At 31.2% G+C, this 17,392-nt stretch overlaps 3 protein-coding genes across 3 annotated transcripts in view; 1 reads left to right on the top strand and 2 right to left on the bottom strand.

Moving 5' to 3' along the window:
* The window catches only part of P5CDh1 (delta-1-Pyrroline-5-carboxylate dehydrogenase 1), a 29,402-nt gene extending 21,607 nt beyond the window's left edge, over nucleotides 1-7,795 (bottom strand). The window contains exon 1 of the mRNA XM_067274297.1: nucleotides 7,674-7,795. Within this exon, the coding sequence (XP_067130398.1) occupies nucleotides 7,674-7,735 (62 nt within the window). The 5' untranslated portion in view covers nucleotides 7,736-7,795. The remainder of the gene's footprint in view (nucleotides 1-7,673) is intronic.
* Nucleotides 7,796-9,818: 2,023 nt separating this feature from the next.
* On the top strand, nucleotides 9,819-11,162 carry LOC136978537 (coiled-coil domain-containing protein 177-like). The gene has a single exon (XM_067274257.1). It carries the CDS (start codon nucleotides 9,916-9,918, stop codon nucleotides 10,900-10,902), a length of 987 nt encoding a protein of 328 aa, XP_067130358.1. The 5' UTR covers nucleotides 9,819-9,915; the 3' UTR covers nucleotides 10,903-11,162.
* Nucleotides 11,163-15,274: 4,112 nt separating this feature from the next.
* LOC136978565 (probable inactive tRNA-specific adenosine deaminase-like protein 3) overlaps nucleotides 15,275-17,392 on the bottom strand; it is a 29,510-nt gene continuing 27,392 nt past the window's right edge. The window contains exon 9 of the mRNA XM_067274286.1: nucleotides 15,275-15,520. Coding sequence (XP_067130387.1) covers nucleotides 15,337-15,520 — 184 coding nt within the window. The 3' untranslated portion in view covers nucleotides 15,275-15,336. The remainder of the gene's footprint in view (nucleotides 15,521-17,392) is intronic.

Here is a 17,392-nt window from a genome sequence, read left to right as displayed (position 1 = left end):
ATCTTCTGAACAAGTTCATTGGGAACCTAACACTCAAAACTTGCCTATTGGATTAGCAAACCAACATTACCAAAAATGAGCATAAAAATTAAGAGGGAGGACCCCCAAATAAAAGAGGGAATCAGATGACGATGGAGGGAGTTCATCAATCGTCCCTTGGTGCAAGATAATTCCACTGCCTCTCCGTTCACCGCCACCTGTCATCCAGTGAATCCAGGACCCATCTACGTTACCCAGTTGATCCAATACTAGTCAACCCCTCATCCAGATAGACAAGTGTCAGACCATCATTCTCAGCAAATCAAAGTATTTATAAGCATGTGTCCGATTTGTAAACTCTCTCTCTCAATCGAGTAGGCTCTCCTATAATAATTTGCTACCATAGCCAAATTCGTAAATTCTTTTGTATAAATAAACAGGTATTACTTTGTTTATACGAGTAGTAGAATACATTATTTCCGTTATGCTGTCCCTCAACTTCCTCCATCCCGACCTCTTACACGTGTCAAGCAACAACAGTCCTAACAGCCACAATGGTGTCTGTCCTGACGTAGGCTTCGTCAACATGGTGCCAACCCTTTGGTCACAAAATCACTTCCCTCTTCTTTTTTTTTGTAGGTGGATTATTTGACATTGCTTGAGGGCCACCAAAAAATTTCAGATTTAATTAACAAAACAGATTCAAAAATATGCATGCAATGTATAACTTACAATCTATTAAATTTTGACAAAATTAATAAATCAAATCTTGCTTTAATTTTTATTAAATTTTTTAACACCAACATGGTACTTTTTTTTAAATCTAATGTCAAAAACATCAAAATGCAAACAAAACATCCACACCAACAAGGTACTGTACTTCCCCTTTCAAAACAAAACCAAACTTTGTGAACCTCAGATGCCTCTGTGCAACTGTCGAATTAGTCCATTTTTTATATGCAAATTATTTGAGTATTTTATAAAAACGTGTTTTGGAAAAGCTGTTAATTCATATAAAACCTTTTGTATATTTCATGAAAACATCTCATATAAAAAGAAAATAATTTTTTTAGAAAGTCATATTAAATCAAAATAGTTTAAGAAAGTTTGCATAAAAACAGAATTGTGTATTAGAGATCATTTCTGTAGATTTCATGTATGATTTTAGAATACTATGGTAATAATTTTTCAAAACTTTAATGAAACACCAGTCATAAATATCTTAAACCCTCTCAGATCTTTATGAAATGCTAATTCATCAGAGTATTAGTTTTGACAAAATTTTAGTCTTCTAATAATCAGAGATTATTAAAAGACTAAAATTTGTTTTAAAATGATCAGACTTTAGAACAGATTTGAAGTATTTCAAACCTGCTTTCAAAGAAAATGTTTAAGTCAAAAACAATTGGTCTTCAATCATTTATCACACTAATTAGTCAAATTCTCAAAGAAATGATTTAAAAGAAAGTTGCTTATGGTCTCATAAAAGAAAAGACAAAGAAGAGAAAGAGTAAGAGGTTTCAAAAAACGAATTGTGATCCCTTGGGCCTAATATATTTCACTGAAACTCTCTACGTAAATTCATTTCACAGTATGATTTTCATGCAATTTTTTCATTTCATAGGTATAATACAAAAATTTCACAATAAGTAATAAGGTTAATTTAACTGAACTGTCATTTGTTTTTCAAAAATATGAAGATCTTAAGTCATTTGCTTCTTTGGTTCTTTGGGATTACCAGTTATTACTGTACGATTCAGATGTTTGCATTGACATAATTCAGTGAACTGATTTTTCAAGACATTTAAGCTTTCAACTCAACCTTTATTGAATAGATTTCAAACAATTCTTAAATCATGTTATGCTATTCTTGTTCTACTTTTGCTCCTTATACTCCAAACTGCGTTTTTTTCTATATTTTATATTAATGCATAAAGTACAACAGGTAATCAATTAATTGATCAACAGAATCAAGTTAATATTCACAATAACTTTTCTCTCTTAAATATCAAGCAACTCAAGGAAATTTTCTTCTTTTATTTACATATAAAATAAAAAGGCATTAAAGTTTTTTAAGTTATTTCTGAATATCTTAAATATCTGTAGTGAAGATCTCCATGACGATCTCGTGATGATATCTCCCAAACTCCGTTTCGTTGAGTTGGGTTCCGTATATGTCACAATCCGATAGTTAATTCCGGTTCGATGAAAGTACACCTCCACACTCAAATTGTACACTATTTACAGTAGGTAGAATATACAAGCTTGAAAACATAATATTTACTAGATAACAACAGGTGGTGTCTTATGTGTCTGAAACTTTAGTATTATATTCTGGGGAAAACTCAGTCTACTTGTGGAGTTGGCTCAACTATACGGCCTGTCCAGTCGCTGCACTTACCCGTCCCTGAGATCATTATCAGAGAAAAACACTCTCTCTACGTCCAGTGGGACTGCCCAAGTGCCTGAGACTACCGTATTATCAGTTTCCTGCCCTTCTCACCTTTTCTCTCGCCCGTTTTCTTACTTAACGAGCTTCTGGACGACAACTTCCGACCAATCCGGATTCTTCTTTTCATCGGCAGCTTCCAAAAACATCGGCCCTTCTCCTGACGAAACAGCTTACCGAAACGTCCGCCCCTTGTTTACATTTTTTTCTAGTAGGCTAACATGTGGTAAACACATTGCCACCACACACAAGTCCCATAAACAAAGACACTACTCCCTTCGTCTCCCCGACTGTTTACAAACACAATGCCAGGTGAGACCAATTAACAAGGTCATGTCGCTTTTACCCTTACTCTGTTAAAAGCGATCCTTTACATTTGTGATGAATTTTTTCACAATAATTGTTATTATCTAAGTCAGTAATATTTCTTGACATATTTTTGCATACTCTAATGAAGAGTATGGAAAATCTTCCTCCATATTATTCTATATAACTTGAAATAGCAAAAACTTTGTGTTCATTTGTTACTACTGTAGAAACAATGACTAAAGTAAATCCTGGTCAACATTCACCCACTGAATGACTACAATGAAAATACAATAAAAATAGAACTGATACAATGATACAATAATAAAACTGTTAAATAACCTTATTATTCATGAAAATTAACAAAATTATTATGCCATCTTCCTGCAATGTCACAATATGCTGGCTGCAATTTTTAATTTATTTAATTTAAAATATATGTTCTTGATTTTAGTAGTGTCTTGCCCCTGTATATCATACTTTTCCTGATAACAAAATCATTCTGGTCATCTAACTCCATTCTGGAGAAAATTTTTAAACTGAAATAATGTGAATTTTGGTCCAAACTGGAAATTTGTACATAGTTAATCAAGACCTCCTGCCTCTAAGCTCTCCATACCTTGTCTTGACTTTCATCTATCTAACTTCATTCTCAAGATTAAGGACAGAGATGCCAGTGGAAATTTATAGGTTTAAAATTTGAAAATTGCAGCCCAAAAAACACTTTTGCCTTATAATACATTAAAAGCTTCTTCAGTTTAAATTTTTTATACAGCTTTGGCTTAAAAATTTATTCAAATCAATTCTAGAGCAATACAAATTCAGAAATAAGAATTATTTGTGTGTTAAACTGATGTCAAAATCAGAAATAGCCATTAAACTATCTTAAATCTAATTTTTCAGAAATTAAGTATAGTAAAATCCACTTATCATAATCACTTTAGGATGGACAACTCATCTACACAGACACTAATAAGATTCAACAGAGTAAATAAATAGGTCTACAATTAGTGGAAATTCTGGTTTTATTGACTAACATTAAAGGACATTTTTTGTTTTAAAATGTATATTTTAATAATATAAATACATCAAAGCTACAAAAATGTCTATCTTCCAATTGATCTGTCCAATGATCAGAGACAAAGACATTTTTGTAGCTTCAATATATATATTTTATATTTTAATGCAAATACCACCAGTCAAATTTTTAATTTTAATCAAAAGATTTATTAATTAGTAGACATTCACCCAGTATTGTTTCCTGTAACCATCTTTAAGTACATTTTTCTACTCTCAAATTTTCAGTGTTTAAAATTTGAGAGTAGAAAAATTGACTGAAACACTGAAAATTGAAAGTATAAATAGAATCGTTTATACAAATTGTATTCATTCTAAAACTCTGATTTTAATTTTTTCTTGTATCAAACATTAATAGATGAACTGACACCCCAAAAAAAGCTAAATCATCATGACAATCATTACTGAATTTGGAACATGCAGACACACATCTATTTCTAAATTTACATGTATTAATCAACTTTAAAATGTTTCCTGAAATATCTGTATAAAAAGATTTCTTATATAAATTTTTATATAGGAATTTGTTAGATTTATAGATTAAAAAATTATATATAAAAATTTATGGAAATTAATACAAAAATCTTTTAAAATTATATAATGAGTACCATATTAATTTAAAATTCATATTAAGTTGATTGATACAGAATGCTACTATTTAAAGCATAATAACCCTAGTACTTTTAACTCTTATATGTAATTTTAGTAAAAATCTGGAATATATTAGTGTTTGTTATTTTCACAAATATAGACTTATCAACATTTTAATAGTTATAATTATTAAAAAGTTTTTATAAAAATATAGTAATTTTTGAATAAAATTCAGAAACAATAGCTTTATCAAAGAAGTCAGCTTTGCTTGTTGGTTCTGAAGATCTTTTCTGTTCTTTAGAACCAAGCTTCAATAACTTGAAAAATCTTAACGACAAATAAAGTTGACTCCTTGAAAAAGTTTTGTATTGTTTCTAAATTTACTTAAGAAACAATAGTTAAAAATTTATCTGATAGTGTGCAACAAAATGACAATGAACATCAATAACTGATAAAGCCAATCATTGGAGTCATAAGAAACAACTGGAGAAGTCATACGTATTGTAAACTAAACAAATTTTAGAATATAATGGAAATCAATAATTTAAGATCACAAAAATAAAAGTGTTTATTAATCAGCTAATTTTCAAAGCAATGTTTGAAATACTTAAATAAATTTTGAATGAGTTTTATTTTTTGAAATCACACAATAACCAAAAATCCAGCAAGGGAAACAATACTTTAATAAAACTAACATTTTCAATTGACTTTATTGGCCATTGTCATCAACTTTGGTTATTGAGTGATTTCATACTTACACTTCTAGTTCCTTTGATTGTTTTTACATTATATTTTTGATTTGTAACTTCACAAAGATGTAGTTTTAAACAATACTACTAATTTTTTTAGTGAATAAGAATGAGAAATAATTATATGTTGATTAATTATTAAGAAATAACTATTTTCACAATGCACAAATTTTCAATATGATTAATATATAACCACAGTATCCTTATCTAATCCAGCAACTTTATTTCTCTGTACTACAAATATTTTTGATTTTTTAAGATTAAAAATATTTGTTGTAAGATCTTCCTCAGGTTTTAAACTATTCCAACTTCAAATAATACTCAAGGAAAACCTTAGGGAATCAAAAACATTTATAAAAGTACTGTTGTTATATATTTGTTTCATCATCCAGTTTTGTGAAATATTTGCTCTTTCAATATGACAACTTTAACAGAAAGACGCATGACAGATAAAACCAATTTTTATAATACAGGTATACCTCGAGTTACATCGTTCTCAATTATACGTCGTTTGTCAAAAAAGTATATGGAAAAATAAAAATCAAGTTTAAGTCATTTTATTCGACTTTACATCCGTCCGCCACAAATATCGAAGTCGTAATATCACTAGAAAAGCGTTAAAAGCACATAAAATCATATTAAATTATGTACATTTACAGTAAATGTTAATATAATCATCATAAATCCTAGCAAACAAAACATGAAAACATCTGTTTCTGTGTTGTCATCTTATTTAGCAGTCTTTAAGTGCTCATTATTGGTGTTTTCCAACGTAGTTCCGACTTATGTCGTAACTACACAAGTAAATTTGACTTACGTCACCTCTCCTGGAACCAATTACCGACGTAAGGCGAGGTATACCTGTAAATTCTTTATATTACTTTATCACTTTTTATTCTCAAATGATAAATAATTTTCTCAAATTTTCATAAAACTGAAATTACATAAAAAAAAACATCAAATAAAATTATCTTGTGACAACTATTATGATATTTATTAATATGAATATAATGAAAAGAAATACATAGATAAAATAAATAAAGCAAACCAAAGTAAAGATAAAAGTAGATATAAGGGGAGGCCAAGAACAGTGTGAAGTACATGATAAAATTACACAACAGGAAAGAGATAATATAGATATAACAATCGGAAATGGATAACAAATGAGAAATATTAGTATAAAAATATGTTTTTGTTCTAATTTTTCTTAGACCTCACGACGAAACTGTTTACAAACTATGTCCATTTCAATTCATATTCTAATTTATTGAGTAAAATAAAATAAACTGTACGCAACACAACTTCAAAAATATTCAACATTTACACTCAATAAATCTACTTATAACTTAGAGAATTGACAACTTCAGTTTTTAGAATTTGAATTGATTTTGGAGTTTAGATACATCAGATTTAAACAGACAAACTACATGTAGGAGAAAAATCTGTGTAAAATTTATTATTTTATCTACTTTTAACTATTTTAACTTTAATTCTTATAAAAGTTTCTTATTACAATAAACGACTTTCAAAAAATTGTTTTTAATTTCTACGACGATGACAAAAATTAAAAAGTTGTATATCAACTTTTTCCTTACCTTTTAATAATTTTTTTCACTTATGCATAATTTTGATAACCAAATCTTGACACAGAAACCTTTAAAAATGCAGCTTTTTTCATTTGCTTTTCAAACATTTTTGGCCATTTGAAAGACTTCTTCAGAAACAGAAAAATCAGAATCGTTTGATTTTTCTGTTCCCGAAGAAGTCATTCAAATGGCCGAAAACGTTTGAAAAGCAAATAAAAAAAAAAGGCTGCATTTTTAAAGGTTTTGTGTCGAGGTTTGGTTATTACTTAAGTGCAGCAAGAGAAGTGCATAATTTTGAATTTAGATAATAAACAGATAATTATGATTGCATCACAGCTGATTAAACAATTGATAAAATTACATAATTTTATCATATTACCACCACTAATTGTAATTTATAAATTATTAAAATTGCAAACAGAAAAAAAAAAATGTTGATGTTTATGCATTATTCAAGAATGCCAACCTTCATATTCAAATAATCATTTATATGAAATCAATATTAAAGAAATCCATTTTAAAACATTTCCATCAATCAATTCAAACTATTTTTCTGCTAATAGTTTAAAGCATTCACTTAAGGTAATTGAAGTAAAGTGTATAAATTATTATTCTGCCATTTATATACACAGAGGGTCGTTATTGTATAACATTCAAACCATGCCTTATTTTCTCCTTCTATTAATGTTGACCGATAAACCTTTTGACCGCCATTTTGAAACCGTTCTAAAAAAAGGACACGAATAGTGCAGAAAAATACTTAAATATCTTATATATTTATTTGGTATTTAGAATATTAAGGAGTGATTAAAACCGTTCGAGTAACATCTGGTAACTTTTATAATGTTATCAATATAGGTGATAAGATTACAATTGTTTATCTTAATAATACGTTGGTAAAGGTTAAAAAAGCAAATAAATAAGCGTAATAAATACTGGTTAGGGATATTTTTGAAGATTGTTCCACTTTTCTGAAAACAACTCAACAAAAAACTCATTTTTTCGATGAAAATCTCCCGCGAGCCAACCTCTTCGTCCTTGTGCAGACTGATTTTTTTTCTAGTGGAGACACCTACATATTTTAAATGGCTTATTTCCATAAAAATTATTATTATTATTATTATTATTATTTTAATTGTTAAAAATTAATAATGATAAATAAATTAATTATATAAATTTTATCATAAAAATAAATATTTTTTATGATAAAATTTGACAATTGTTAGCGATCGTATCGATAAATTACGAATTAGATAACGCTGCTTGAATGCTAGACTATAATCTATAAGTGCCACTCGAAAGAATTTAAATTTATTATTAATTTAAGTAAATATCGTCTGTTAGTATTATATTTGCGAATGTATTTTTGATTACTTAAATAAATTTACAAAATAATACAGTAATTTGATTATTTTGTAAAAAATAATATATATCTATTTTTAAACTCTTTCCGCCATGAATCACGAAAAAACCTCTGGTTTGTTGTCATTGTGTCATTTCCAAATCTTGACTTTGGCTTACCGACTGTGAATCCCATTTCGCTTCTGAATTTGTCTTACATACATTTTTTGGGGTGTACTATAGATTACTCCCTATGGAATTTCAGGACTTTGATTGTATATTTGAACTCAGGGGACCGAGACGAGTTCAACGGTATCCTATTTTTGAACCGGAGACGAAAAATAAAAAAGTTATCATACTTTTTCACTTACTATACTTTTTTAATGCTCTCATGCAGACGGCACCGTAGTTGCTAGTATTGCCATCTTGCGGTAAAGTCTGCAAACCATGACGTCGGACTACGGTCATCTTTCGGAACGTTAAACACGCGATACGAGAGCGGAGAGAGTGATGCGACTTCCGATCATCGCGCGATCGCCATTTCGGTTAAGGTTACTTATGGCAGCGAACATGGCGGCCCGACTGACCTCTCGTATGGGAGCCACCACACGCCGCCATGTGCTAAACTAGTGATCGATTCACGGTAGTTCTTGAACAAAGTAAAAAAAGGGGGAAAAACGTCTACTAAAGGCAATTTTAACGGCAAGCGACGCGACTCCCGATCGCGATAGCGAGGCCGACTTAGCGGAGAGCGACGCGACTCCCTATCATCGCGCGATCGCCGGAAAAAAGTATGATAACTTTTTTATTTTTCGTCTCCGGTCCAAAAGTAGAGTATCGTTGAACTCGTCTCGGTCCCCTGAGTTCAGATATATACCCAAACACACGAAATTCCATAGGGAGTAATCTATAGTATACCCTTTTTTTGTGTTTACCATTATTAGCTTGTTTTTCTCTCCACGAACTTGCCACTTCTTTAGTGATAGTTTATAAGAAAGGTATAACACACATCCAAAAAACCGGTTAATGTACAGTAGTTAATTAATTTTTACAATGGTGTGAAACAGGATTTGAAAAACCTAGGATAACCTATTTATCAAAATTTTTGAACCAATCTGAATGAACAATAAATTTACCTTTCCATTATGTGATGTGCAATTCTAATTTTTGTAATCAAATACATTACATCAAGGTAACATTCAGCATTTTTTTTAAAACTCTTTTCGCCCTGTGGGCACTAAGAGGACCTCTTTTTAGCAAGCCCATTATGGGTTCGGCCAGGTCCACAATGGGGCAGCCGGGTGGTGAGGAACGGGGTCCGACATATACGGACGGACCACCCCCCAAAAATTCCTGGAAATTTCTCGACTAGTCCGGATTCGATCCTGGGTCCCCCAAAGCAGTAGGTTGCCATCTTGACCGCTTGGTCAAGATGGCAACCTACGTATTAACTATTTATTACAGAGTGCATCAATTACTTTCAGGCAAACAATGAGGTAAATCTGTGAAGATTATATTACATTTTTATTGTATATTTTTAAAGAAATTAAAAAAAAAATAGTTTTGCAAATAAAATTAATTTTTTCTTCTATGGTCTCCATTGGTTATTAAAAAATTGCAAGTCCCGTTTGGTAAAGTACTTGTCAATAAATGATTATTTTTATTGGTTTGTTATTATTATTATTAATATTAATATTTATATGTTACTCATCAATGTTATTAATTTTATTATAATATTCGAAGTCTGATTATTGGCAAGATGGCGCTAGTTCATAAACAAACAAAACCGCCACGTTCTTATTATTATTATTGAGAAGCGTATGTAGTATTTGAGAAAATGCCTAAAAGCAATATTGACCAATTAACTTTTATTGATATTGATGAAATAACGTATATCGATACTGATCAAGTGACTTTTATTGATATTGAACAATTAAATTTTATAGATCAAGCAAATTCCACATCTGAAAGAATAAGAGCAACTAACACCATTGTAGACTGTGATGTGAAACGTGAGCAACAGCGACTAAGTAATGCTTTGTCAAGGGACACAAAAACATCATCCCAACGTCGGTCTCGACGTTTGAGAAAAAGAGTAGCTACTGCTTTGTCGAGGGATGCACAAACAACGTCACAACTTTGCGCTCGGCATTGGAGGAAGAGAGCAGCAGCAGCTGCTTTGTCAAGGGACACAGAAACGTCATCGCATCGTCGAACTCGACGTCGGAAAAAAAGAGCAGCAGCTGCTTTGGTGAGAGACGTAGAAACGTCATCTCAACGTCTAGCTCGACTTCAGAAAAAAAGAACAGCAGCTGCTTTGTCGAGGGCTGTTGAAACTTCGTCGCAACGTCAAGATCGACTTCAGAAAAAAAGAATAGCAGCTGCTTTGTTGAGGGCTGCCGAAACGTCGTTGCAACGTCGAGCTCGACTCGAGCGACAGCGACTAAGAATGGCTTTATCCAGGTCTGCCGAAACGTCTTTGCAACGTCAAGCTCGACTCGAGCGACAGCGACTAAGAATGGCTTTATCCAGGTCTGCCGAAACGTCTTTGCAACGTCAAGCTCGACTCGAGCGACAGCGACTAAGAATGGCTTTGTCCAGGTCTGCCGAAACGTCTTCGCAACGTCAAGCTCGACTCGAGCAACAGCGAATAAGAACTGCTTTGTCCAGGGCTGCCGAAACATCGGCGCAACGTCGAACTCGACTTGAGCAACAGAGGCTAAGAACTGCCATGTCAAGGGCTGCAGAAATGTCGTCGCAACATCAAACTCGACTTGAGCAACAGCAAAGAAGAATGGCTATGTCGAGAGCTACAGAAACGTGATCATGATGTCAAGCTTGACTTGAGCAACAGTGACTAAGAACTGCTTTGTCAAGGGCTGCAGAAACATGACCTTAATATCATGCTTGACTTCATCAACAGCAAGTAGATCTACTTTGTCAAGGGCTACAGAAACAGCATCACAACATTTAGGGGAAGACTGTGGGATAAATACATTTCACCCTTTTCCATATGTTATGTATTAACAAGGAGCTCTGACCAACCTGACTGGGATCAAACACTGGACTGTTAACTACATAGTTCCTGTCAAGCATGTTGTAGAACTATCTATAATAGTAATATGTAATTAACATTCAAACTAGTAACTTCATAAAACTTCATGAACTTTTTTGGTTAACATTGTGCTTAACGCTTTAAATTTTATATTGTGTCAGTGAAATATAAATTGTAACAAGTTTACAGTAATTCTTAATTTACATGTATATGAAAATCTTTTATTGTTTGTTAGTTGAAATACCTAGCTTCATTTGGGAAAATATATTAAGAAACAGGAACTCACCACTCGTATGGTACAGTAAATGCAATATTCATTTTATTATACAGTATTTATTGTTTTCATTTATTATTTAGGACATTTAATTGTTATTTTTGCACCTTAAAATATGTGCATTTGCTGTTTAAGTTTATCAAAATCAGCATTGTTTAGAGTCTGGGAATTGATTAATTCACTTAACATTACAGTAGAGCATCGATTATCCAACCCCCGATTAACCGACTTATCGGTTAACCAACCGCGTTCTAGTCGGCAAATTCAAATGTCCGCTAGTGATATGGCGCTACAATATTTGGTTATGTCTTGGCTACTTTAATATTATTTTTGTTAAATTTTTGCATGTTTTAGCTGGCAGCACTGGCTCGACCATGAAAGGGAGCCTAGTATTTAAACCAGGCCTAATACACTATACTAATAATGTATTTTTTCATACTTTTCGGTTATCCGACCAACCCCAGTCCCCAATTAAGTCAGATAATCAATGCTCTACTGTATTTCTAATGGGGGAAATTGATTTGGATTTCAAACGATCTCTTGAAACAAATTAAATTCAAAGTACAGTACAAGGCATCACCATATTTGTAAAACATTTATTGTTAAAAATTTTTCCATGATCTAATAAATAATGCTTCTTTATACATTTTTTTTTTTTACATTTACATTACATTATCTTCTTTATCATTATTTTTTGTTTTACATTAATGCTGAAATTATATCACCCAAAGTAGAATTGATTTAGAAAATCCAATCCAACTGGCCAGCTAAATGGCATTTTATGGAATCAATAAACAGCAGAATTAATTGTAAATTTCATTAATTTACTCTAATTAAGGCTAATAATTACTTAGTTTTATTCTCCAGTTAATAAGAATTTACCAAAATAGTTTTGCTAGTTCAAATTTTTAGTTTACAAAACATTTTACAAAAATTTTTTGAGTTTAAAATCTTCATTTGGATATGTTTTCTCATTATTAGATCTTTTTGTTAAAATTATAAAATGTAATAATTTTGAATATTCATGTCTGAGGCAATTAAGCTGTCAGTCTACCACTGGAGACCTATAATTGAATTTGGTTGGGGAAAAAACCCAGGAATATTTTCATGGGTGGTCTCTTGTATATATTATGCCCTCCTCTTTCATCATCTGGTTGCCTCCATTGTGGCTGAATTGTGAGAACCCTTTTCCAAGTCTATCATCCATTGAGAGCTTGTACAGACCCTTTTTGTCATGTTTCTTTTTGAACACATTAAATAAGTAGAATGTTTCTTTGTTAATAAAGCAGTGTTAAAAATTTTATTTTCTGTTAGTAAAAATAACATTAATTTTATAGGGGATAGGAGCTATCATTTGCCCTTAAGTCTCTCTTGGTCCAGGAGAAATTCCCTAGCTCCCCTCTCAATGGCCATGGGCCTGGAAGAAGGTCTAACAACAGAGATCTAAGAGGTCTTCTCTTAGATCTCTGTTGTTATCATCAATGTGGATCATAATGTGAAGAAAAGTGAAAAATAACAATATATTTTAAATAGAAAATTTTCTAAAATTAAAAATTATTGTCTTATTTAAAAAATTGTTTCATATTAAAGTATATTTTCTATTATAGAACTATACATGTAAGATTTTTGCACTGATCTTATAGTACTTGTATATAATTTGATGATAAATAAACAAGGTTCAGTTGGAATTTTATTTGTAAGAAAGACAAAAGTACTTTCAATACATTTTAATTTTTTGTTTATATATCATCAGATTGTACAGTAGAATCCTGCAAATTTGACGTAATGTGGACTATGATGATGAATTACTAAAAATGACAAGTTTTGAGGCATGACGACAATGCTGGCCTAAGTAGTGGACTTTTCACAAAAGCATTGTGTGTGTGCAAATTCATATATGTGTATCAATAGTGACTATTTGTAATTGTAATTAAATTTTAATTTAAAGAAAAAAAAAACAAATATTAGTATTCAGTGGCTACTTTTGAGTTAGTGACATTCATGCCATTATCAAGTGTTGTCAGTGAAGAATAATAAGTTAAGGTAAAAATTAGCTACATGTATTTCTTTTTGTTTAGATGACATGACAAGTTTTACAGAATGTTAAATTATCACCAGTTGAGTTTCTGGAACTCTATTGTATATATTGTAATTATTAGGATAAAAGGTTTGTATTTTTTTATTAATATATTATAGAATAACTTTTGTAATTTATATATTTATAAATGACTAAATCCAATGGAAAAAAAAATGTTGATTTGAATTAATTGTTGGAACTAATAATAATTACAATTTCCCCAACATACACAAGGAATACTTCTGTCAGTTGAATTTTACATTGGGACTGATTATGTAATAATTTTGGCACACACTCAAATCTGTTTTTGTGCAATCTTTTTTTGTGTGTTTTTTTATTTGTGCGGTTAATAATAACATCCCGTAGTTTCGTCATGATTGTTTTGTAGTTCCGACAAATCTGACAGTTATAAATATTGCAGCAGAAAGCACTACAAGTTTAAATCTTGCTCTTTCTGGTCTCGAGAAATTCGTCGTTTCAGTTGGAGACAGATATTCCCGACTGGGGGAAAGTTTGAAGTGTTGGAATGTCGGCATCGTTGGCCAAACGGAAAAGTTTGCCGGCAATGACGTCAATGTCGACGCCACATCAGTTGCATTTCCGCTCTTGGACAAATAAAAAATCGCACAAAAACAGGTTTGAGTGTATTTTCTACGTGAGACTTTTTTATGCGGTCCCTATTCACCACATAAAAACAATAATTTTTTAATTGTGTTGCGAAAACTATTTCTTATAGCTACTCGTGAAGTTTTGTGTGATTTTTTTTATGCATTTTCTTTTATGCAGTCCCTATCCACCGGCACAAAAACAGGTTTGAGTGTATTTATATTTTTAATATGGTTAAAAGAAGAAAAAAAATTGTTATACCCAATCAAATATCTCTAGTTTTAAATGTCTGTTGAAAAGTCAATCAATACTTCAAGTTTTATGTGCATATGCTCAAAATGCTTGTGTTGCTGTTTCACAGGAGAAAAATAACAACACTACAGAAGGAAGCTCATTCACTTGGATATTGCATGAATACAGCTGCAGTCACTTATGCAAGACAGTATGAACAATTGGCCTTGGAATTCACAGTTCACAAGAGGTCTTGAGAATGGATTTCCTTGGGTTTTAGACAAACTCTTGCTGCATGCCTTCCACTTGTTCTTCAGAAACACATTGACCTCATCTGTGATTTACACATGGATCCCATAGCCAGAATCTTTTCACTCAGATTGAAAGATGGTTTCATCTAAACATGGTAAAATTCCCATTACACTGATACAACTGGCTTGAATTTCTCCTGCATGTTTCCATTTTCCTTGTGCAGAACAGCAATGCTATGATGAATCAATGGTGGGAATTTTGAGCATATGCAAATGAAACTCGAAAGTATTGGTTGACTTTTTGACAGATTTTGTTAATATATCTTCGTAACTTTAATTTATAGAAAGATTTAAACAGGACACCCCTGTGTATTATAAAACTTATTCTGATTTTATAAATTAAGGATAATATAACTGAATTTCTGAGTATTACTATATATGTTTTGTAAATTATAATTATTGTTCCTTTCTGCAATTTCACTCTTAAAAATTATACAAAATCTTTAAAATTGTACCAAAAAACACATTATATAAGTACTAAGTTTCTTAATTTGGATTGATGTAGGTTAGGAATAAAGTGAAATTCCTCAATAGATTAACATTATTTTCATTTAACAACAAGAAATAACTTGAATAATAATGTGACATTATTCAGAAAATAAGAATTCAGATATGTTAAATTAATTCATGAACACATTATATTGTGTAAATAAATATATATTTAATCAAATAAAAACATATAAAAAAAATTATTAAATGTGTTATCAACTGATAGTGTGTTCTGACAACCTTCTGCATTCTTCTTCAAGAACACCTTTCCATACTTCATAATGATGATTCAGTCCAGTTTGGGTGTGAAGTTTCATAGAAGAACCCAATGAACCCCAAGAAACTGGGCAACCATAAAATACCCTTTTGATCCGAGAATGAACCAGTGCCATAGAGCACCTGAAAATAATAAATTACATTTATCAAAACACTTGTAATATTTAAATAGAAATAAATTAATATAAAAATATATGTAATAGAGGATTGCTCAAATTTTACAGGAAATGGATCCTGTGGATTTTACTAAATCTGATATTTTGTAGTTCTGATGGTCTTGATGATAAAGTCTCCATAGACACAAAGACAAAAAGTGGACAATTTTTGAGTTATCAAGTATCGCATCCAAGATGATGTGTAAATGGTGTAATTCATGACTGTTGTGAAGCTCTAAATCAACAGTTTGCAAATTTTTTTCACTCATACCACCTGAGCCTTTAGTGTATAGACTTGTAGAACTAATAGAGCCTTCCTGCTACCACTGGTTGAGAACTACTGCTCTAAATCATTTTCATTAAAAAGTATTTTCAAACTTCATTGATGTTTGGCACATTATCTGGATTTCCTTGTGAGGAAATTATCATGTGACAAATTTGAGTTTTATTCTGACATTGTTAAGATTCATACTATGCTAGTAGATACAGCATGCACTTTTATATGGCACTTGGATGAGGAACTCAATCTGCCAAGACTTGGTAATGATTGAAAAGGAACACTATTGGAACATATATTTTGAAACAATTTAGGTACTCACAATATCTGTAAATCATGCTGTTTTTACATCTTGGATCCTCAATAACTCCATTTTTTGACTTTGGTGTGCCTATGGAGATGTTTGATCAGGACCATAAGAACTACAAAATATCAAAGATTTGGCCAAAATTACTGGGACCCATTTCTCGTAAGGTTAGTGTGGGGTCATTTATAAATATGGATTCTTTTGGTGGTATTCATGTTTTTATTTTTTTCTCCAGAAGGTTGTGTACAATATTGTAAATTTTATAATATTCTTAATGACAACTCTCTTGCAATTTATTTTAGTTTTAAGAAATCAATAACATTTATTTGATTAATGCTTTCAAGATATCTCAAATATTATCTTTGGATCTAGTCTACAAAACAAAATGATTTTATTTCAAGTCTATATCAATTAGACATATAAAAATATACATGAGGGCTTATCACACTGGTGAACAGGGTAAAATTACAAAATCTTTAATGATTATTTTTTACAATAAGGTATGACTCTCTATGACCACATTATACTGAACACTTAAAATGGATTTTGGACTCAATATGTCTCTCTTCAGTTAGTGTTTTTAATCTTGTGATTTGTATAATTTTAAGAACACTAACTGAAAAGAGACATATTGAGTCTGAAAGTTTAAGTGTTCAGTATAATGTGGTCATAGAGAGTCATACCTTATTGTAAAAAATAATCATTAAAGATTTTATAATTTAAACCTTTTCACTGGTGATTTTTATATATAAAATAATAGCAGATAAACAAAAAGAAAATATACAATCTATATCAACATCACAGCAGAATCCGATTTTGCATTTTCTCATATCATGAGTTATTTGTAGCATGTGTCTCACATTTCTGTTAGAAATGAGTGTCTAAAAGCTAACAACACTTATGCTGAAGGAAAAATACAAACTTGTGTCTGATTTGAATGTAAGAAAACTTTGCAAGCTGAATTTGCAAAACAAAAAACCTTTCAAGAACAACATTGGTTGGAATCCTGAAGAAAGAAGAGGAAATTAAGAAACTTTTTCTTGGATTTTCGTCACGGCTGTCTCAAAAACACCAAAGAAAGTTGCCATACAAAGATGTCAAAGATACCCTGGTACTTTGGCTAAAGCAAATTCATCAAATCTTCCTGTTTCGGGATCAATACTAAAACAAAAGGCGATGGAAACTGCTGAGATACTTGGAGTAGAAACCAACTTTATTGCCAATGATGGATGGTCAGAGAGATACATTGCACTACT

Source organism: Centruroides vittatus, unplaced genomic scaffold, assembly GCF_030686945.1.
Source record: "Centruroides vittatus isolate TY-2023 unplaced genomic scaffold, ASM3068694v2 contig_546, whole genome shotgun sequence".
NCBI lineage: Eukaryota > Metazoa > Arthropoda > Arachnida > Scorpiones > Buthidae > Centruroides > Centruroides vittatus.
Note: the sequence above shows the minus strand (reverse complement) of the source record. Positions and strands in the feature narration are given on the sequence as shown.